Source organism: Fundulus heteroclitus, chromosome 19 (genome assembly GCF_011125445.2).
Source record: "Fundulus heteroclitus isolate FHET01 chromosome 19, MU-UCD_Fhet_4.1, whole genome shotgun sequence".
Taxonomy (NCBI): domain Eukaryota; kingdom Metazoa; phylum Chordata; class Actinopteri; order Cyprinodontiformes; family Fundulidae; genus Fundulus; species Fundulus heteroclitus.
In genome coordinates this window covers 18,775,193-18,799,086 of record NC_046379.1, presented here as the reverse complement: position 1 = coordinate 18,799,086, position 23,894 = coordinate 18,775,193, and the positions used below count along the sequence as shown (strand labels likewise).

At 38.6% G+C, this 23,894-nt stretch overlaps 2 protein-coding genes across 7 annotated transcripts in view; both read left to right on the top strand.

Moving 5' to 3' along the window:
- ddhd1a (DDHD domain containing 1a) overlaps positions 1-13,800 on the top strand; it is a 30,853-nt gene extending 17,053 nt beyond the window's left edge. For all 3 annotated transcript variants that reach the window (XM_012861542.3, XM_012861541.3, XM_012861544.3), the window contains 9 exons: positions 1,744-1,853; positions 1,976-2,082; positions 2,173-2,435; positions 2,574-2,649; positions 3,992-4,141; positions 4,272-4,336; positions 4,442-4,614; positions 6,995-7,192; positions 9,385-13,800. In XM_012861542.3, coding sequence (XP_012716996.2) covers positions 1,744-1,853; positions 1,976-2,082; positions 2,173-2,435; positions 2,574-2,649; positions 3,992-4,141; positions 4,272-4,336; positions 4,442-4,614; positions 6,995-7,192; positions 9,385-9,569 — 1,327 coding nt within the window. In that variant the 3' untranslated portion in view covers positions 9,570-13,800. The remainder of the gene's footprint in view (positions 1-1,743; positions 1,854-1,975; positions 2,083-2,172; positions 2,436-2,573; positions 2,650-3,991; positions 4,142-4,271; positions 4,337-4,441; positions 4,615-6,994; positions 7,193-9,384) is intronic.
- A 3,935-nt stretch (positions 13,801-17,735) lies between these two features.
- fermt2 (fermitin family member 2) overlaps positions 17,736-23,894 on the top strand; it is a 57,824-nt gene continuing 51,665 nt past the window's right edge. For 3 of the 4 annotated variants that reach the window (XM_036150433.1, XM_036150432.1, XM_036150430.1), the window contains exons 1-2: positions 17,737-17,970; positions 20,009-20,166. In XM_036150433.1, coding sequence (XP_036006326.1) covers positions 20,010-20,166 — 157 coding nt within the window. In that variant the 5' untranslated portion in view covers positions 17,737-17,970; position 20,009. Of the gene's footprint in view, positions 17,971-20,008; positions 20,167-23,894 lie in introns of all 4 variants that reach the window. The other variant, XM_036150431.1, reaches the window with a different exon arrangement.

Below are 23,894 nucleotides of genomic sequence, written 5' to 3'. Positions count from 1 at the left end.
ATCAACAAAAAGCCACTCCATTAGGGTATACTGCTCAACCTTTTTGTTCATGCGATGGATTGTATTCTGCTTAAAGACAGTAGTAGAGAAAGACCTGATCCATATGCCACGAAGTTCGCACTTGATCCCTGAACCTGCTTACATTGTCTAAGTAACCAAAGTAGACCAATCCAAGCTGCAGGGCAGGTTAAGCTCGCTTCGTATCTTCCTGAGGATTACGGTACACACACCTTCCTCTGCCAAAACGAAAGATCAGCCAATCCCAGTGTTCCACTTTTGATTTGACTGGTTTTATTTTTATTTTATTTTATTCTTTTGATTTGACTGGTTTTATTTTTATTTTATTTTATTTCATTTACATTTTGAATCATTTCAGCACCATGCCTGACAGTGTTTCTTTATCATCCGCGGATAAGAAAACAGTTGGGTCTCAGACACTATTAAGTCTTAAGGGTTAAAGAGAGTGTGCCTGTTTGAAATGTTGCCACATTGTCACAGATTATTGCGGTCACAGCACATTAAACCTGTAATCTAGTTCCCTAAACTCAGAGCATGAAAGTTCCCCTGCAGACAGACATGTGACTCATCATCGGTTCCTTTCCATTAAGAGCTACCTTCCATAAAGAGCTACCTTTCTCTGTGTTTGGATTTAGTCATAAAACATGGACATCATTCTTCACCTGTAAGTGCAGCCTTCAGCGTCTATTAGAGAGTTTTAACCACCCATATTAAGGCTAAATCCCGTCTCCTGCTTCCTTCAGGTTGTCCCACTAGCACCACAATTCCTGACATCAATCAGAACTGAATTCAGGAAGTGGTTCAAAAATTTCACTGAGAAAACACACAAGCAGAAGTGTCCTTTTGTGTTATACTAATCATTGTTTTCATGCGCGTTAGGGAAGAGCAAAAATGTAATGCCAAAGGTACCCTAAGGACAAATTTAGTTTTAACGTTACATTTTTGCTCATGTTTCGCTCGAAAAAAAAGTATTCTACTTGGTCAGTAGTTGTTCCTTAACAATAAACTTTTAGCACAGTTACTTGTCTTCAAATATTCTTGGAGTTTACTAATAAATGTCAAATGTTTTTATGCTTTTTACAAAAATGCTTCACTCAGGTAATACATTAGAATGTAATTATAAGCTGCTACGAGTTCCCTTTATATATTATAACAAAATCATATTTTTAACAGGAACACGATTTATTTTCTTTTGAGATGAACACACCATGTGTTAAACTGCGTATTCTAATACTTATAATAATATAATATATAATACTTGAATAATTTAAATAAGGAAATGTCTGATCTTTGCTACTGTTAGTGTCAATCATAAATAATATATATTAAATGTAATATAAAAAATATGAGAACACTTCAAATTACCCAATGCAGTTATAGTGTCATTAAAAATGTAAATTGAGAAACAATTTGCATTCGGGGGAATTAAAAGCACAGCTTCTACCTCTTTTATTTGCTAAAAGGTTTCCCTTTCTTCCCTTCCCCTCCCCCTACTCGATTAAAAGCAATTGGGGCACCCAATCCCATTAGAAATGTTAAGTGATGGTAGAGGGCGAGAGGTAAAATGGGATTCAGCTTTAATCCCCAGTCTTCTAATTTGGTGATATTTTCATGCAAAAAAACAACAAAAAAAAAACAGTTTCTTTATTTCAGACTTCTGTTCAGTGAAACAGATTTTGCTGTTCAATGCCGTCATCATTTATTGTCTTCATCTTGTGCGTTTAGGTTGAGGGAAGGTGTGAGGAAGATGGAGGAAAAGCACTTTTCTGAGCACAACGATGAACACGTCGAGTTTCTCCCCGTTGAGTGGCGATCCAAACTAGCACTGGATGGAGGTATGCAAGGATTACAGGGCTTTGCAGAGGAATGCTCGAACAGAACTTTATGGTTTTACTATGAAGCATGAGCTGCAGCATGTTTGCTTTCTGGTTTACACTGGCGTGGCGTGTTTCCTTAGATACGGTCGACTCAATCACGCCAGACAAAGTTCGAGGACTGCGGGACCTTCTCAACAGCAGTGCCATGGACATCATGTACTACAACAGTCCTCTATATCGCGACGAAGTGAGTTTGATGCAGTTTCAGATCTTAAAAGGCTGCTCTGGTGGCCTCCATTTGCCCCTAACGTAACCTCTTCCCTCTTTACTTTTCTAGATAACCAAGGGGCTTACAGAAGAGCTGAACAGACTGTATTCCCTCTTCTGCTCGCGGAACCCTGACTTTGAGGAAAGGGGTGGAAAAGTGTCCATCGTGTCTCACTCCCTTGGCTGCGTCATTACCTACGACATCATGACAGGGTGGGATCCCGTACGGTTCTGTCTGCAGGAGCATTGCGCTGTAGAGGAGGAGCAAGATTTCCGGTGGATGTCCTATGAGGAGAGGAAGCTTTTAGAAGAGCTGAGGCTGACAAAGAATAGGTGGGATGTTCATTATGCAGAGCGGTGATTTTCTGAGTGCGTATATTGCTGAATAAGGATGGGAAAAGGTCAGGGAACAAAAGCCTTTTACTGATTCTGTAGTATGGTGTAAAATGGTTTGATTTGTGTTTTTGCCAGGTTGAGAGAGTTGGAAAATCAGCTGGTCAAACTGGAGGCCTCTAATCCTTCAGCCCCCCCAGCTCTTAAATTCAAGGTGAGATGCTTTGGTTTGTCGGGTAAAGCTGGCCACAACTCCATGTTTCCTTTTGGGCTTTTTAATGATCAATTTGAACAACTTATATTATTTAAGGGTGGAATTGTGCTTCAATGAATTTCTGGAGAGTTTGAGGTGCAGGTTAGATTTTATCTAATTGAGTTGGGGTCCTTACCTATACAAGCCGAAACATAAACATACACTTCCACTGATGAGCAAGTTGCAATCCCGTTTTACACCTTTTTTTTTTTACCGTTGACAAGCGTTTGGCATAATTCATAAACCACTTTTATTAAAATCTTCAATGTTTTTGAGGTCAAGATTATACCTGAACCAGGTTTGGTTTATGTTTGGGATCGTTATCTTGTTGGAACCACCTCTATTGTGAGTTTTAGTCATCCAGGTGTTGACTTGAGGTATTTTTAGATTTGGAGGTAGCAAGGACTCAAGGTGGCTTTTCCAAACACACTTCTTTTCACTGAAGCCAATTAGCTAACTTTTTCTAATCCTGTTCGACCATATAGCTTTTCTCCAATGCTGAACTTAGCTTAGGACTGTAGACGGCTGCACATTTTTACTGAGCGTCACGGTATAAAATATGAAGGAGAGGCATCTTTCTTGGTCTCCAGCCTCTCAGTCCATGGCGGTGTGAAACTTGCGTCACGATGGACAATGAATCTGTTATTCCAGCACTTTCTGTTCCTGAAAGTCTTAAACCTTGTTGATTCGGGGATTGTTCCATCCTAACCAATTCCCATTTATCTGAGTCTGACAATTTGGGTCAGATGGTTGAAACGTGGACATGTCTATATGTGTAACGTATATTTTGGAGCCAGATTATAAGGTGCACAGTGAATTAATGTGTCTTTGTATGTCTTTGTCCACATATAAGGCACACCAGATTATAAGGCGCATTCAATATTCTTCCCAGGTGTGTAATATCACTCCGCCCCTTCGCATATATACAGCTCTCTCCTGAGAGATAGAGCTCTCTGTTTCTGTCGGGAGAACAGAGTAGTTGGACTACACTGCTCTGTTTCTAACATAAGGCCAAAATAAACGTAACTTTTATATTGAATTAACTTACTAGGTTTATTGTTGCTAGTGCGTACTCCGTATTTTCTTGCAAAACAGGAATACTCCCCTAGTAAACCTCTTCATTCTAGCTAGAAGGATAGCTGTCATTAAACAGGAGAACTTGGCTGCATAAAAGATGCTCAACAAACAGTACAAATGTTCACACCTTACAGTGTTGTTTATAGCAATGACCAAATTCTGTTTGTATAAAATAAATAATTTAAAACCTGTTGGAACTTTTATCTTTCCCCCTTTTGTCTCACAGGTAGAAAACTTTTTCTGCATGGGTTCTCCTCTAGCAGTTTTCTTGGCCCTGCGGGGGATTCGTCCGGGCACGAGCGGCCACCAGGACCACATCTTGCCCACCTCCATCTGCAGCCGGCTCTTCAACGTCTTCCATCCCACAGACCCTGTGGTCAGACATGCCTGTCTCCTTAATTTGAATGATTTCCTTTTTAGATGTCAATGAGAGAGAATTAAGAATGACAAATGCTCATATGCAGCATATTCACTTAAAGGGAATAACGATTCTCTATTCTGTTTAGGCTTACAGACTGGAGCCCCTCATCCTTAAACATTATAGCAACGTTGCACCTGTCCAGATACATTGGTACAAACTTGGTTTTCATACTTTATTAAATTTTTCTTTAGAAGCACTCAACGGTAACCAAGTGTGTGTGTGCTTCGATTAAATGGGGTTTGTTTTGTTCACCAGGTGTAGCGCCACCAACCCTTCACCCTATGATGAGATCCGGCCCAACTTCATCAATCCAGTCAAAGATCCAGCTTCAGACACAGAGAGCATTCCCAGCCCGAGTACTTCTCCTGTCCTGGCCCGTAAACACTATGGCGAGTCCTTCACCAGCCTGGGCAAGGCCAGCATACTAGGTACTTTTTTAGCATTTGATTTATTTATTTATTTATTTTTTATGCTTGACTATTTTCTTTTCTTCAGTTTGTTCCAAAAACAAAAAAGGGAATCAGATACCTTTTTATGTTCCTTTAAAAAAAAAAAAAAAACTTTTACTGCATGTATTCTATAACCGTTTTGTCATTGGTGAAAATATCCATCTTAGGCCGTGGGCCAGAATCTGTAGGACGCTTCCTTAAGAAGTTTCGTATGAACTGTCAGGGGGCAACTTTCTTCCACCAGGATAAGTTGCTACACATAGCAGTGATCTCAAAACACCAATGTTCCCACGTTTTCGCTTGCACATTAATAAGTTATAGCCGATAAAAAATCTAAACTGTGGCGCTCCGGTCCAAGAGGTCACGTGATTCGATTTTTGCTGCTCAGCCAATCAGATCGCTGTATTGTCAGCTGTGCGCGTTCATCAGTTCATCATGGCTGCGCTCGTAAGATGTTTGTATGCATTTGTTTCCAGATGAAGAAAGCCCAATAATAGCATTTTCTGGCGCCAGCTGGCAGAGATCTTGATGGCAAGAAAAAAATAAATAGCCCAGACCATCTGTCCATCCATCCATCCATCCATCCATTTTCTAACAGGCTTATCCCCGCTGGGTTTGCGAGGTGCTGGTGCCGAGCTCCAGCTGTCAATGGGTGAGACGCGTTGTATAAACTCGTTGTGCCAAACGAGTTATCCCCTTCGGAATTTGTAGAATTTTGTATTGTATTTTTGAAATCAATAAAAGTTTTAACCTCCAGCTTTGTGAAGTCTAAATATTTTAAACATCACATTCTAGTAAAATGAAATTTATTTTTTTTAAACTCCTAATACGTTGTTCTATTTTTAAAAGAGACATATCTCGTTTTCTTAATACGGTTAATATCTCGATAAGGTTCTTGGTTGAATTAAAATCTTATTAAATCTGATAATTTTGGCTGTGCCTTTATTCAGTGTTCATTTGATCACACGTGAAATCCGCTTTATATAATCTATTCATGCGGGTTTAGCTACCAAAAAAGAAAAAAAGAGAACCAGCAGACAGCTGTGATGGACTTAGGAAGGTGGATTTTGGTTTCAGCAGACAGACATTCGACAATCTAATAACATAAAGCTAATATTTTCGTGACACATCTGGAAATGACCGTTTTCTTTCTCATAACGTATTATACTGGATGGATGGATGAACGATAATGTAACGACACCATTGCTATATTTCGTTAAGAAAAGTAAAACATCCTCATTTCCACGCCTAATAGGTTGGAAATGAGGCGGAGTTGACTAGATTCATTCTTCCAGCTGAATGCGCTCTTGGCGCAGGGAATACAAATTCTGGCGGGGATAAGTCGTTTGGCACAACGACACCTGTGCTATCCTAGCGCAGCAGGTCTTGGTGATATCACAGTAAATTGGGCAAAAGTCTGGACTATTTCTGCCCTGCGATGGACTGGTGACCTGTCCAGTTTATACAACGCCTCTCGCCCATTGACAGCTGGAGATAGGGACCGGCACCTCGCGAACGCAGGGATAAGCGTGTTAGAAAATGAATGGATGGATGGATGGATGAATGGATGGATGGTCTGGGCTATTTATTTTTTTCTTGCCATCAAGATCTCTGCCAGGTGGCGCCACAAAATGCTATTATTGGGCTTTCTTCGTCTGGAAACAGACACAACAGAAACAACCATCTTACGGGCGCAGCCATGATGACGTGGTAAACTCGCTCAGCTGACAATACAGCGATCGGATTGGCTGAGCAGCAAAAATCGAATCACGTGACCTCTTGGACCGGAGCGCCACAGTTTAGATTTTTTATCGGCTATAACTTCTTAATGTGCAAGTGAAAACGTGGGAACATTGGTGTTTTGAGATCACTGCTATGTGTAGCAACTTATCCCGGTGCAAGAAAGTTGCCCCCTGACAGTTCATACGAAAAGTCACCGTACAGATTCTGGCCCACGGCCTATCTTTGCAAGTCTGCAGTTTGGATTTCCCCTTAGTTTTGAGTCAGTGGTGCCATCATGTGGCAAAAAAGCGCATCTGTTTTTGCCTCGCTTTGAAAGATATTTTTCTTAAAATTAATGACATCCAGTAACTAATACCTTAGAGTATTCACACTCCCTTTCCTCCTTTTATCATGTTATAATAATAAATATCTAAGAAGAGAAAATATGTAAGAGAATATATTTTCTTAGATCGTTGGTGTTTGGCCAGCATGAAGTAGGCCATCGTTGTGAAATATATGGGAATAACATTTCTACAAATAAAGTTCTGAAATTTAACTTCAGTGGTTGTAAATGTTTTACCAGGCGCTGGTACTTGCTCGGTGTCTTTGTAAAGTCTTCCTTCATGTCTCCCTGTAGGTGCAGCAAGCATCGGAAAGGGGTTAGGAGGCATCCTCTTCTCACGGTTTTCCCGCTCAAACAGCCAGCCTTCAGTGTCTTTAGTTGTTGATGGAGGGACGAACGCTGAGGAAGAGGAGGAGAAGCGCACCGAAAGCCAGTCCTCTTATGGTCTTTCCACCATAACTCGACCAACTTCTCCTACCGCAGACGCATTATGTATGTTTATTCTGATATAAAGCATTAACTAGATATTCAATAAAACAATTTTCAGAGAGAAAATAACATGAATAGAAGATGCATAAAATTCATCCAAGAGTAGTGGCAATAATAATAATCAATGAAACATCAAAAGTCAATATGTAGCATCAGAAGATGAATTAATGATGCATTTAGAAAAAGGGTGACTGCTGAAGCATCAGCTTAACAGTGCCCACTGTTTCTAAAGGTCCATTTTTAATAGAGGGTGAAACAAATCTGAATAAACCAGTCATAAAAAAAGAAACCCTAATCTAAACAGACTTGTTAAACATCAGAATCTTCAGTCTATTGTTTGCTTTTCCCCACCTTTATGGGTTTTTACTTGTTGCCAACATTGCTTTTAAAAATCTAAATTTATAAAAAAAAAATCCACTAAAGTCACACTTTTTTCTAAACTTTTGGTTACATATGATTAATAAATATTTTACTTTACACATAACCTGGGATGTTTGATAATTAACCGAGTCCCAAAACCTTTTTATGTTTACTTTGTGAAAAGGTGCGTTTGGTACCTCTCTATTAAGTAGCTTGAATGAATGAATGAATGAATGAATGGAATTTATTTCAGACAATTGACAAATTTAACAAATAACAATAAATAAATAAATCAATTTAAGAAATACTTCAAATAAACAACCAACTACCATATAAAAAAGTAAAAGGTAAACATTGCATTAAATGTTGTATTCCAATTCAATTAAATAATTTGAACATAAATAGAAATGAGATAAACAAAATTTTCCTCTAAATAAACTCAGTATATTTACCCTGATATCTGACATTGATTATTGATTAATGTAAGTTGTCTGAAAAGGGGTATGAAGAAGTAAAACTTATTTTTCATACCCCTTCTCCCTCTAATGGCACTTAAAGTAACTTAAAGTAAGTAATTCACAAAAAATTCACACACATATATATATATATATATATATATATATATATATATACACACACACACACACACACACACATCTACATAGATATATTATTCACCTCACCTCCTCATCACAACCTGTAGAAAAACATCAGTTTTAGTCTTTCTTTTAAAAAGACTCATGCTTGGACATTGCTCTGGGGTTTATTCCAGACCTTTACACCACAGACTGAAATGCACATTCTCTTCATGGTGGTTCGAACCCTCAAGGTTCTGAAGTTAAGATTTTCCCTGTAGTCATAACCCCCTCTCTATCAGTGAACAGCTTTTGAATATTCTCTGGTAGTTGATTAATTCTAGCTTTATACATCAGCTGAGCTGTTTGAAATTCTACCTGATCAGGGAGTTTGCGGAAGTAGGACTCTATAAATAGTACGTTAGTAAACTTAGCTTTATTCATAATTTTATGGCTCTGAAGAATGAAACTGACTCGTGTTGGTTTAAGCTTTGTTCTACTCGTCCAAGCAGTAAGTTATAAAGGAAAATATTTAAAACAAAGAATATTATTTACTGTCTAATTATTCCAAAAGATCTGATACAAGGCACCACTTCTATTATCAAAGTTTGAGTTGGAAAATACTTATAAGTACTCAGATCCCTAAACACTGTATAAAAATAACTATGTAATAGTTTCTAGTTTTTATACATCTTATTAATCGTTAATGCAATTGAATTTTCAGTAGAGGCCAAACCTTTTGATTCTATACATCTTCCCAGTTACTGTCTATAATTACTCAAAAGAATCTTATTTGTGATTCTTCATTTCACCATATTTTCAGTATGGTTTAAAAACTCATATAATTGTTTTTGTTATACATCTATATTTTTAAGTTATTTATTCAGATTGAAATAGATTTTTTTTTTTCAAATAATTTTTGGTCTACAAACATGTCTACTGTATCCTTATTAATAACATAGTCATATCTTAAGATCAGCTGAATCAAATGTCCTTTTTCAGATCCAAGAAGACACCTAAAAATATATTTATTTTTCATAGCACTCGTTTTTCCTCCGAATTCTGAGAGCAAATATAGTTGCTCTTCCTGTTCTAAATTTATATTTTTGCATACCAAGTTTATTGTTTTTTGTCGTAAAATCACCTATCTGTAATTTACAGGCGCAGGAAAGGGCATACAAACTTTTAAAGAAGCTCAGTATGGTACTAATTGTCTTGTCATGACTGTAAAGGTGTTTTGCTTTTTTTCTTCTCTTGCAGTGGAGCTGGAGAGGCGCATCGACTTCGAGCTGCGGGAGGGTCTGGTAGAGAGCCGCTATTGGTCAGCTGTGACCTCACACACTGGCTACTGGTGCTCGCACGATATTGCACTCTTCTTGCTGACCTTCATATATAATAGGTCGACACCCTCTGTGCCAGCAGAAGACACTCCAGAACCAGACTGAGGCATATGTTGCAACACACAAACCCCCCCCCACCCCCCTCCAGACCTTTAAAATACACAAGCAATCAATCTATCCGCTGTTTTCTTTTTTTATATCTATGATCCAGCTACATTTGAGAATCATTGATGAGAAAAACCTCATTCCAAGATGTAGCCATTGATGGACCAGGAGCCCTTAGAAAGGGACCATCTGTGCCAGTATGACCGCTCACTAAACATTTCCATGGAAGAAGAGGCAATCATCCTTAAACACGGAGGTTCCTCCACCATCAGAAAAGCGCTTTATATTCATCCCAACATTGAGTCTGTTCAGCTTATTTATTTGTTTGTTTATTGTCTATCAGCCCATCCACTCTGCAGACACTCACTCTGGAGCCTTCTGATGTATTTTTGGATTTGTAAAAAAAAAAATATGATTGTTACTGAAAGTTTTTTTTTTTTTTTTTTTCACTAAACATTTAGTCAAAATGTGAAAACCCTATTCCTTACACAGGAACCCAATGCCTTCTGAAAGCAGCCCAAAAATGTTACTAATATACTATTTTCACAAAAAAAAAAACACAAGGGCATAATCCCTTTAATAATATTGGCAATAGACGTTTTTTTATTTGCTTTTAGCTATTTATGATCAGTAAGATTTGGAAAGGCATAAACCAAATACAACCTCAGCTCATCATGTTGTATACGTCGTTGTCAGATAAAAGTTGGTGATTTAGTTACAGTAAAAAAGAAAACTTTTAGTTTGGGGGGAAAATATCTTTTGACAGTTGCAGCTAAATATTTCCCCTTTAAATTCCACGTGACTTTCAGATGTGTACCTCTTGTATCATAACAGGCAGATATTTTCTTACACTTTATTAATACAAATCATAGTATGAAACTCTTGATGGCGTGATTTTAATTGAGTTTTAATGAAAGCAATCATTATTGCGCAACAAAATCAACGCTTCTTTGTTAGTATTAAGTTATGGAGATGCTTCTGATTGTCCTCATCTTTTTGCCTATATGTTTTTATCGATGTCCAACTGAAATGAATGGTTTTAGATGTATTTTGTATTGGAAATCAGAAATATTTTCCTAATGGTTTTCAGGCGTTTGCAGATATAAACCTGGATCTCATCACATGAAAAGTGGGATTCAAACTTGTGGCCAAATACCATTTCTGTGTCCAGTTTGTTAGCTGCTGCGGTAAAGCTACTGCTTATAGTTCACGAGAAGTGTAATCAACAAAGTGTGGAATTTAAAGAAAGAATATTCGTTTAGGTGTTTGGAAGACATTGCACATATGTTACTGTTTCTCCACATTTTCTGTTACCAAATGTGCTCTTTTTCTCCCTTTGGGCAAATGTTATATTGTTTTTTCTTTATTCATTTAAATATCCAGCTGCAGTCAGATAGGCAAATGAAGTCACGCCTCTTAGATTTATTCCATAAAGATAGTAAAAAGGAACAGGAGACGTTAAATAATTGTAAATTTTCCAAAACGTTTATCTGTGGTTTGTGGGTGCAAAAAAAAAAAAAAAAGAAGAAGCAAAAGAGCCTGCATTCATTTTGAGTCCCGGTAATATTTCTGCTGAACCTAGAATGCTTTTGCACTTTGCATGATCTCAGATAAATAGCTAATGAATGTTGGAACAATTTTAAAGAAATAGTGCCGTGCCAACACACATCTAAGACCTTTTAATACTGCAAAAACAACTCATTTGAAACACTAGCGATGGACGAAGAAAGAGACTGGTTAATGCTCGCCGAGTTACATTAAAAAGTGTCAAGTTTAATGTATCCTTTTTTTTATTGTATTATCAATCAGGTGCATCTCAATAAATTAGAATATCATCGAGAAGAGTTGTTTTATTTTTCACCTGTAAAAGTGAAACTCATAACTTGTAGATTAATCACGCAGTAATATATTTGATTTTAGTGCTTCTGGTTTACAGCTAATGAAAATCTAAAATTGATTAGAATATCAATATCCCACTAAGCCATTTGAAGAAAAAAAAACAAACAGGATTTTTGTTCCAGAAATGTCAGCCCACTGAAGCCCTATGATCGTTCTCTGTACTGTATATTGACTCGATACTCTTTGCATGAATTACTGCTTCAATGCGGTGTGGCATGGAGGCAGAGGTTTTTGGAAATAGCCCAAAGAATATCTAATTGGTTTAGGTCAAAAGAGTTTACTGAACATCCAATCAGAGTGACGCCACGGTTATTAAATCAGGTATTGGTGCTTTTAGCAGTGTGGGGGGGAAACGGGGACAGGTCATGTCAGCTGGGGGAAACGTAAAGTGCTTTACAATGTCCTGGGTGTTGGCTGAGCTGACTTTGGACCTTATTTTAAAAAAAAAAGAAGAAAAAAAAAAAGAGTTGACCGGCGTCAGAATATGACCTATCACTCACTGTGGAAACTTCACACCGGACTTCAAGCAAGTTGGATTGTGTGACTCGCCATACTTTCTCCAGACTTTGGGATCATGAAATGCAAACTTTACTTTCATCTGAAAAGAGGATTTTGGACCGCCGAACAACAGTCCAGTCCCGTTTGTTAATGCTTTTGACCACTGTCTCTGTCTCAGCAGTAGCCTAATACAAAGAATGCAGCAGTTACCGGCCGTGCCATAGACGCCGCCGCGTGTGACGGCCCCTTGAAGCACCGAGTGCTGTTGCGGTCGGCTCATTGTGAATCTCCCCCAAACTCTTGAATGGGCTTTGCTTCATGATCCACAAGGGCTGCAAGTGTCCCCGATGCTTGAGCACCGTTTTCTACCAGTTTTTCCTTCCACTTAACTTTCCATTGATTTGCTTCGACACGGAACTATGTGATCAGGCAGCTTCTTCAGCAATAACCTTTTGTGGCTTACCCTCGTCATGGAGGGTGTCGATGACTACCACCTGGAAAACCTTCAAGTGAGCAGTCTTGACCTTGATTGTCTAGGCCATAATATGATCTTATTGTTTCTGTATTAAAAGGCTTTTCTTTCTTTTTCTTCTTTTTCTTTTTTTTTGGAGAGGCTTTTAATATATCAATGTTCTTAAAAACGGAATTTTGGGTTTTCATTAGTTGTAAGCCATAATAATTGAAATGAACAGAAAACAGATGTCTGAAATACAACCACTGTGTTTAACGCGTCTACATATGAATTTCACTTTTTGAATTGGATTACCGAACTGGGTTACTTTTTGATGATGGTGTAACTTAAGAGATGGAAGTGTAGTGATAAAGGAGCGCATTTTAATTTGCCATGTCAACAACGTCTGACTTGCACCACCTTTATGCTCCACCTCTGAGTAGAATCAGTTTATTACAGATGTATAATGACTGTTACATTTGCTTTAGGCCAATTTGCTGAAACCATTCTGCCTTGGAAGAGCTGACATGACGGATAAGCAAAGACTGGTCCTGTAACTGGGGCAGAAAAGAGCAGCACTCTGAGATGGCAAATTCCTTTGACCAGTTGGAAATTGTGCAACCATTAGCTAAGAATTGCACAGAAACGTCATAAAAGTTGCCCCCCTTTTTTTGTGTAACATTGCAGCATTACATGCAAGAAGCTAATAACTGAAAACGCAGTTTTACGCTGGCCTCATCCTTCATGCATCTGTACCGTAATATCAACCGAGCATTGTGGGGGAGAAACTCCACTAGGTGGAGCTGCAACTGTGTGGTTTGACAATATTTCATAAATATATATGCGCAAGCTGGCACAATTTACATTCAGTTCAAGCCCAGATTTCTTCTCTCCGCTTGCTTTGAAGCTAGTGAGCTGACAGGAAAGCTTTGGAGAGGATTTATAAATAAATTGTAACTTTTGACTACTCGTCCAGTTAATGTACAGCTTTTTTTTTTTGACAGATGACAGTATATTTTTCCTAGTAAAGACATAAGAGGATGTGTCTGCTGCTATGTGTTTGTAGAATTTCCACATTTGGTTGGAAGGCAGATTGAAGTCATCATTGATTACGATCCATCTTTTGTGGGGGTTTTGATTCGTTTTGAAAAATACACTAGCAGCTTAATACGAAAAAAAAAGTTGCATATGGTTTGTAAGAAACTTTTGAATCGGGAGTAAGTGCTAACTAAGCGTTATTCCTGATCTAACTTTAAGCAGATGTTTGGGGGGGAAAAAAAAGTTTGTCCTTCGAGCTGTGCAACAACCCATGCCTGTAAGGAATCTGACTGCCATCCAAAGCACTGTATTTATTTCTTTTTATTAAATCGTTTCCTTTTCTCAGTTGGTCCTGTTTTGTACATTATTGAAGGGAGGGAATATTCAAGCTGAGTTCGGTGGACAATGGGTCCATTTGTTCCTCAGCAGCACAGATCAGATTCTTTCCACGACACCCCCAGAATTACCCACAGACTTTGACTTTTAGTAGATGAATAGGACACACTGTTACCCATTAGCCCTGATGGCTTCCACATGAGCTCATGGGGTGTTTTTATTTATTTTTTTACGCAGCATATGAACATTGGAAAATCCAAGTTTACAGATGGGATTGAATAAAAGCTGACTCGTTACAGAATGGATGAGGCCATGTTTGTTTTTCTCTCCTTGTAACCAGCAGATGTCAGTCTCCTACCGGTAAAACTGGAAGACCCACATTGAACCATCTGTTCAATGCAGTCTCATCCTGTGTCTGCTTAATGAGCCATTCTAACAGATTGTAATTCTCCCAGCTGTAATTATTACGGATCAGTAAAGTGTGAACATGTAGACTGGGCATTTCTGACAGCAAAGAGTATAGTGAAACATCCATTTAATATGAATGTGTTTCACTTTCACTCAAACTAATATTTCCTCCAACTTTTTTTTTTTTGTGTACCTCACCTCCTCCTCGTCCTCCTCCACATCAGCAGCGGAGCCAACTCCTTATCTGACTGACTCTTCTGCTTTGCATCGGACTCAACTGTTTACCCTGCAATTAAAACACAGCCTATAAAAGGCAATGGTTTGGCTGCCAGATCCTGACAGGGGGGGTTCGCAGCAGCAGGGAGAGAGGGGTTATAAATCGCTTTGATGCAGACCTGGGGTCTGAAGGCCCAGATTCCTTTGCTGGAGGACTGAAGGAGAGTGAGTTCACCAGGAAACTGGGCCAGAATTTCTGATGATTCATGAGATGTTACTGCTGAGCACTTGGAGAACGTGCAGTATTGCGTATTGTGGCGTATTGCTGCTTTGGGGAGACGCATGACTGTTTTTCTTTTTTTTTTCTTCTACTCTCCTTAGCCCAAACGTGTGATTTGTGTCATCGCTCATTGTTGCGTAAATTGTTATCTTTCGTCTCCAGCAGTGGAACCGGGAGCAGCAGCAGACTATTTTATCACCCGTTTCTGCTAATCTAGACAAACTCTAAACGCCATCGTGACTACCAAAAAAACTATTTCTATCAAATGTACACTAACAAGAAATTACAGTGCCCTGCTAAGTTATGCATACCCCGTTATCTTTTTTTGTTGTTACATCCACAAAATGAGCTGTGCATGATTTTGAGAAATATCGGTGGGACTGGATGGGAAAAGATGCATGATTTTTAAAATGTCAAAAAACTGACCTTTATTAAAAAAGTGGCAAAAGAACAGCCATAAGAAGCCTCCCTTGAATTGTGCCAAAAGCCACGTAGACGACTGTGTGAGTGTGTGGAAGAAGGTGTTTTAGTCAGATGACACCAAAATGGAACTTCTTAATTATGTGCAAATACACCATCTGCACCGAGAAACATGGTGTTGTCAGTGTCATACTGTGGGGAGGCTTTTCTTTAGAAGGAAGCATGGCTGCAGAAAAACAACAAAAAGATTATTCATTGTCAAGCAGGACGACGATCGTACACACGAAGCCAGACCTACGTTGGAACACAAGCGGCTTAAATGAGCTTGCTCCAGAGGATGACCAGCCTCAGCCTGTAAGATAAGGCGAGGAGCTGTGCAACTAGGGGGGCGAGCTCGAAGTAGAGCCACCGCTTCTCTGCATCGAGAGGAGTCAGTTGAAGTGGTTTGGGACCCAGACTAACACTAAAAACTTGCTGGAGGGATTAAATGGATCTGACCTGGGAGCGCTATGGGATCCCCCAGAGTGAGCTGGAGGAGAAGGCTAACTGGGGTTGCCCTCCTGGACCTGTTGCCCCCAGCGACCCGATCACGGATGGAGGGACAGATATTCAGGTGTTAGGGTCTGAATCTCAATCTGACTGAGCATCTATGAACACTAAGCAAGTCTTACTGTTCATAGGTGCTGTCCCTCCAAGCTGACTGAGCAAGAGGTATTTTTCCCAAAAAGTTGGAGTCCTTAAGTATTTTCCCCTTTTTGCACTATATATATATATATATATATATATATATATATATATATATATATATATAGTGCACTAACCATGCCAGTTAGTGCTCGTGAAATCAAGGCATCAGGAATCAATTGTATATTATTTCTGTGCTAAGGAGCCATCCGATGATTCATGTAGCTGCGAAGGACATAGAAATATTATTTTTGAAATATTCACGAAATGCAACAATTCATTTAAAATACGAAAATGTTTTGAAATGAACTAATCTGTTATTCTGTGAGGGTATTTCAATCCAGAGAGCCACTGGTGCCTGGTGTCTGATACGAGGCTCAGCCGCATTGTTGCCATATAAGGGCTGCTTGAAATCGTTCCTGTCTCCATTAAACCCTGCAAGCTGCTGAATATTCTGCAGGCTTTCAGTTCAGTTAAATCAAATTTGGATTTCTACATTTTTCTTGACCCACGGGTTTAGATTTCAGCGAGCTTGATTCTGTGAGTTGTTGTTTTCCTGGAATAAATCAGCTTTATCACAATAAAGTCAAATGATCAAATTACCTTGGTTATTTTTACACTTCAAAATTAAAAATTAAGTCTTGTACGTCCAGGAATAATACCTGTGAAGTACATAAATATCGCAATAAAATTCAAAAATGTCATAAATTCCTGGAAAACGAATTGGGACATTTAGCCAGTTCACTATATCATTTCTGCAAGATATAGTTAAACTGGAAAAGTAGATGTTTACAAAGGTCTAGGGTTACGGCAAAAGTCGTACAGTTAGTCTTAATTTTTTTTTTAGCTGATAACATGCATTAGGACATCTGTGTTTTGCTAAAAAAAAAAAATTACAAGAGTAAGTCAGTCAGATATTTTTTCATTCTTAAATTATAACCAGGACTTATCATTACTGCAGTCTGCACAAAAAAAAAAAAAAAAAAAACATTAAATAAACACACCCAGAAATAATTTGGTCATGTCGTTTATTTACTTCCTTTGTGTGACATAGCCAGGGATGACGTCTAACTTCGGTTCTGACAAAAACTCCTTTGTTATCTGAAATTAAGCTTCAGGTATGGACCAAATAGTTTGTTATAGATACCATTTGTATTTTTGGATTTTAGCCAATTTGTGAAATTGGCTAAAATTTTGAGCTCAAACACAGGGGTTCCCAAAGTGGGGGTCGGGACCCCCCAGGTTGACATCTTTTGGGGGTCACAAGATGATATGGTGCTGATGTGACAAAAAGATTTAGCATTGCCTTATTTGGGAAAATATCACTTAACAAGATGCTCCCAATTTCTCATTTTAACATGGGGAGGGGGGTGGCTTCAGTTCCTACAAAAAAATATAATTTTGTTCCAATAATTTTATGACTTTATTGTGTCTATTTCAAAGAAATAGACACAATAAAAAAAAATCTCGCTTGACAAAATGGGGTTGCCAGTCTCTGGCGCAATTATTCTGGGGGCCACAGTCTGCTCTAACATATGAAATCAGTGTTTTTTGTTTATCATGACCATTTTTATTATTTTTTTTTTTTTTCATTTGACCCATATTTCATACTCTGACACATTTTCTTTTAGATGAAACCCATAAACTTCTGCTCTGGCTTTGTTGTTGGTAGCGGCCCCCATCACCACCCCTTACAAAACCCACCATTGTGGCCCCCTGTAAATGAACTAAAACAAAAAAAAAAACAAAGAAAAAAAACAGGTTAAATGGGAGAAGAAGAAGCTCACAACGCAGCCACTAATCTTTTGAAAGCTTTAACTTTGTGGATAGGGATGGAGGGGGCCAGTAGTGGGGACTCCCCATCAGAAAAGGAAAAGTGGGATTGGAGAAGCCAATGACGTTATCCCCTGTAGGAAAAGAGAGGGAGGAGTAGGAGACATGCAGGGCTGGACTCCATTAACCCGAAGCCTGCTGCTGCTGCTGCCGCCTGGAAAACTGTTTGGGATACTCTTCACTTCTCCAGCCAGTTCTTCGGGGATTTCTTTCTGTTGTTTCTTTTTTTATTTTTGTTAGCAGCCCCCGTCAAGAACACATACATGATTTAAAGCAGTGGGACTTGTTCTGCGCCGTGTAGTCGACTCTTTTGGTGTTTTTTTCCCGTCTTTGTGAAGGTGAGTGTGCACATTTTAAATGCTCGTCCTCAAACCTCTGCTCGGTCGCAGCTCGGAAATAAGAAAACCTTTTTTTTTTGTGCTGCTGTGGTGGTCGGGTGACTTTTTTGCTTACTTTTTTAAACCAAAACTCGACTTTTTTTAATTTCCCGTGAGTTTTAAGAGATTCATTAATTTTCTCGCTGACTTTTAGTGGAACTTAGTTGTCCGGGGGACCGACTGGGTTACATATATTTCTATGTTGCAGCCGGGGAGTTGCTGCTGCTGCTTATATAATGAACCCCTATTTGTAAGCCGGCCATTACCGTTAGGGTTAACAGGTGGAGCGGCTCTTTTCACGCAGATAAGAGCTGCCAAAGGTCTGTGCTGAAGTTGTGTTCGCGGGGAGAGAGCCTTTGTTCCGCCGTGTTTTTATTGACCGGACGGCTGCTTTGTAGAAAAGCCAGGCGGGCCACTCCAGCAGAGAGAGAGCCCGGGCTGTTACGGTGACAGATCCAGGGGCGGTGGGAACTTTTTTGGCGGTCATCTTGTTCAGCGGGTACGTTTTTCTAAAGAGGCACCATGCGAGTCTGCTCACGTCTTCTCTACTGATTTAATCTTTGAGAGGGAGTTATTAATTATATAACAGTTTAACTTTATTTTTATGTTTTATCAGTAATATAGGGTGTTTCGTAAACCCCACCCCGTTACCCTATGTTCTATAATGTGTTTATCTGACATAAGGAAGGATGATCTGATAAGTGTGTGTAATGTGTTTGAATGAATTAATATTTTATGTCAGCAGCGTAATAATACACAAAAAAACCCCAACAAGCCTCATAAAATAAATAGCTGAAGCAATTTTATTTATCATTGGGTCCAAGTTCATACATACCACTTATATTTAGGTTTATATATGCCTTTTTTATTCAAAATAATATTAATAGAGGGACCCAGTTGGAGTCTGCACCTAAATCTGATTGAAAAGCTGTAATGCTAACAAAGATTATTATTATTATTATTATTTAGAGGGGTATCAATATTTTTTTTACCACAGGTATTTTTCTTTGATATTGTTTTGAGATGCAAGTCTCATCAAAAACACATTTCTTGATTGAACAAAAATGATTCAAAACCAAACCCGCCAGAGGTAAGAATCATTATACACGCTACTGGGACTTCATACAAACAGCCTGGGAGGGGTTAGTGGATTTGTTTAAAACACACCAACATTACACCGGTGTCATCTTTCCTGTATCCTGCTAAAGATTTCCAGAGCATCAGAAATAGGGCTGTACAATTTTTGCCAAAAATCAAAATTGCGATATATTTCAACTCTAATTGCGATTTCATTTAGACTTTTCTCTGCATTAACCACAAGCAACAGAAATGGTCTGTAGATAAAGATGTTTGTAAACAAGGACTATTTAAAACAAGAAACGTCACTGTTTTTATTAATCAGAATGTTATCGTTCAAGAGAATAGCTTGTTGAGTTGGACAATCCTTGTTGAACATAAAGTGCAACCTACAAACAAGTCTATGTATTAAACAGTGTGACCTGTGCTTAATCCTATCTGTTAAAACAGTATGATTATATAAACTCTAAAACAAGAAACAAAATTAGATTATCTAACTGCTGCAACTCTCTTCCCTTCCATGTGGAGGCAAAGCAACTTTAAACATATTACCGACACCTAAAGGACGCGTCTTATCCATTAATTGTTACATAGCCAAAAATTGAAGGCCTCTGCCATTTTGAAATTGCGTTTTTTTTTTTAATTGCCATTTTATTGCAAATGCAATTAATTGTCCAGCCCTAATCAGAAAGCATGAAGCTGTATAGACTAGTCGGAAAGATTGCTGGTAGAATCGTAGCTGCTTAAATCCTGGATGCAAGATCAGAAGCAAAGGGTAGATACTAATATAAATGTAAAGAACATGTATCACAGGGGTTTCTTTCAAATACCAAACAGGGATTATATTTCTGACTAGCTTTCAATGTGTTTTTTGCACATGTTTTGGGTGTTTAACCTCCTATCTTCGGTTTGCCTCTGGCAGGATGGCTCTGGATGGGATCCGGATGCCCGATGGCTGCTATGCCGACGGGACGTGGGAGCTGAAGATGCATGTCACCGACCTCCACAGGGACGTGTCTCTGAGGGTCACCGGGGAAATCCACATCGGTGGAGTTATGCTCAAACTGGTGGAGAAACTAGGTACATCTACATTTTGTTATGTCATTGCTGAAAAAAAACCCAAAAAAAATCACGTCCCCTCATGTGGTTCGTGTGCCGTATCACCGGACTGATTTTTGACATGATCTCCAAATAGCAGTTTTATTCTGTTTTTGACATAGAGGAGCCCAGGAAAACCTCCTTCCTCCTTCTGCCCTGCTGTGTGTGTTTCTGGGGGACTGGCTTGTGTTATCTGTTCACATTTGTTGGCTGGTAAATACCTCATTCTTTCAAAGTAGGGACCGCTTTGAGAAACTGAATTCCGCCAAGATTGCTCAAGCACAAAATGTTTTTGAAAGCGGCAGTCAGCAGCTGACGTTTTGCGTCATTTTGAGCTGGGCGAACAAAATGAATTCCCTTTGTCAGGCTCTAGAGACGAACATAAAGTTTTGGTTTTGTAACAAGCATAAAAATTCACATTACGTTTTGTTACGTGGCAACAAAGTTCCTTCTTTTTTTTTTTTTTTTGTTTTATTTAAAAACAAAAACAGCTTCAGTTGTTACCAGTCAGGTTTTCTACCACGCTAACATTCTGGCACTATATTGGAAAAAGTTTGAAATGAGGGTTTTCTTAACAGTAAAGCATATAACACTTATAGGCTGGTAGTGCTGGATGTCAGCGCAGACCTGATTATAACAGACTGGATAATAGATGACATGTGGGTGGGGTTGTCTGGTTCTATACTACATTGGTTCAGCTCTTACTTGGCAGACCAGGAGTACATCGTGTGTAGTTTGGGGTTCCTCACAGCTCCGTTCTTGGGACACATTTATTCAGAATTAGAATAAATTTTATTTGCTGCGTTTGTGCGTATAAACAAGGAATTTGACTTCAGATTCCAAAGCTTGCATCGTATTAAGCAAAAACCAAACAAAACAGAAATACTACAGTCTATAGCAGAAAGACATTAAAAAGACATGGTTCCATTACAATCCCTCAGTCAAATGAGTGGAGGGTTCAGGATTCAGGATGCACTATATATATGTATTAACATATTGGTATCAGTCCCATAAGTAAATCTGGGCTGATATTAATAACTGATAGTGTTTCCATGTTGCCATTTGCCAGGAAGGTATATAGGTGTGTGTATGTATATAGATATATATAGATATATATATATATATATATATAATATATATATATATATATATATATATATATATATATATATATATATATATATATATATAAAAAATAAATATATATAGTGTGTATATATATATATATATATATATATATATATATATATATATATATATATATATATATATATATATATATATATATATATATATATATGTATGTATATGTATGTATATATTATATATATAATAGGTAAATATTGATTAACAGGATGTCGCCATTGGCCCAAATTTTCAATTCTGTGAATCTATTGTCTGTATTTCCTCTTAATCAATACAGAAAAGATACAAGCCATTATTTTTGGTCGTAATTCCAATGTTAGAGATCAGAAGGGGGAAATTGACTGGACTAAAAAAAAAAAAAAAAAGGGAAAAATTTGATATATTTTGTTGGTCTTTACTGCACTGAATGGTATGAAGCCTAAAAATACGTTCACCATTTGCATGACTTGAATTTCCTCTTTCCTCTATCAAGTGGCCTACATTAATTTAGGGAACAGTATGGAAACCCATTTCCGTACAATTACATCTTTGACGTTTTATTTGCTTCCCTTGCTTGTTGGGTATGAACCATTCTGGATCCCTCAGGCCGTCGGACACTTATTCACCCAATGTTCTCCCTTTGTGGACTAGGACCAAGTAAGGGGTGGCAACTCTGGGACCAACTCTGAAAACCTGAGAGAAAACTGAAGTCTTTTTGTTAAAGGTCAAAGGTTACTTTATCAGTCAATTTTTACCGTGTCTTAGCTTTTCGTTAAACATGCTTAAATGTGCGCTTTCTTCTGATGTGATGCTTAAATTTAACCAGAATTCTTTTAATTTATTTCTTGTTTTTAATTATATCTGTGCCATTTATTAGTAGTTTAATCGGCCATTTGTGTAAATGGAGCCACATGAATGAACCTGTCTTTCCCATGCAGCATGAATGCATAAGCAGCCAGATGCATGAGGAAGCCACGCACAGCTAACCCTGCCTACTCTGTTCTCTAAGCACCAATATGTTCTGGAGAAGTTTGGGTGCCAGAGAGCATAAGAGCCCTCTGTTCCAGCCACTTGAACACTGCCTCGTTTCATGCAGCCCCGGAGAAAAGGTCAGCTGTGGTGGCAGTGCGATTTAGGAGGGACAGCTTGTTGTGTGCTGACGGTGCTCAGATGCTCAGAATTCCTGCAGCGCTCCGAGGTTTTCATTCGCTGCCTTTGGGTGCCGTTTTTAGGTCTCCTGCTGGAGCCCCGCATAATTGAGGTCTTTGTTCTCTGTGGTCGTCTGCGTCGGGAGACGACGCTCAGTGAAGTGCAGTGTTGGTCCCATGTGGGATGACGAGAACTGCACCCAAGACCTGCCTTTATTCATTCTTGTGTTGATGTGCTTGGAACAGTCTTTCATAGGACAGCCCTCCCTATGGTAAACCACGTGAAGCTCTTTTTAACTTTGGAATGTAACAGTCACAGAAATATATGATTTTATTTTATTTTTTTACACTTTAAGGTAATGTAGCAGAATGTCTTATGCATTTCAGCACCCCTAGGCCACTCATCCATTTCACAGTTGCTGTGTTTTCAGCTGTAGTTGGTACTGATGGCTCTTTAGATCCCACCCACTTTGTTTTGTTATGTGCAATTTTTATGCAGCCTGAAGTGTGCTTGGATTCAAAAGAGCCATCTTACTGACTAGCAGAACAATGCACTGTTGTTGTTTAATTACTCTTCAAGTATTTGAGGACATGTGTGCAACTGACAGTGGAGAGTGGGAACCTTTCTGCTACTCTGAGGCAACAGGTTATGAATGGCAATCATTAACCCAGCTGCAATATGGATTTAACACATGGTTGCGCATTGCTTTTGTATACCGATAATGCAGCACATTTCTTTCTTTCTTTATTTATATATATATATATATATATATATATATATATATATATATATATATATATATATATATATATTTCTTAAAACAAGCAGTAGGTGTATATTTTAAAAGGTATTTAATTAACAAGATGCTGGTATTTTGTTAATAATCAAGACCAGGTTAGAAGATTTTCTGAATTCTGTTTTTTTTTTTTTTATTTCCCCCAGAACTTTCCTCAAGTCCCTTTTTTAATACCTGTGCATGCGCAAGAATGTCTTACCTGCTCTTTTGCTCTTCAAGGGAATCGCATCAAAACATTTCCCAAATCCGTTCTGGTCTTATTTCTTTCTACTGAGGGCCTTCCTCTTCTTCTCATAAACTTGTACGCTGTTCGCTTCTTGCCACTCTCAGCCATGTTCAAAGTCTACAGTAAGACCTGCTTAGCTACAATGAACGGCTAACACCGAAGCTAACCGGATACATAAACACTCGAAGTGCGCATGCACAGCCAGCAAGCGGAAACTAACAAGGGACGAGCACAGACACTGGCGTCACCGCCAGTTATCCATGCTGGCCAAATCACAAAGCCTGTTAGCACCTTTAATAAAGTTTAATGTTGGCTGCACAGTCACAATGTGTGCCGGAGTAAGTAGATCAGCTTAATTAGTGTTACTTATTCATTTCTTTTTAGATGTAAGGTTGTTGCTGTGGTATAACTCCA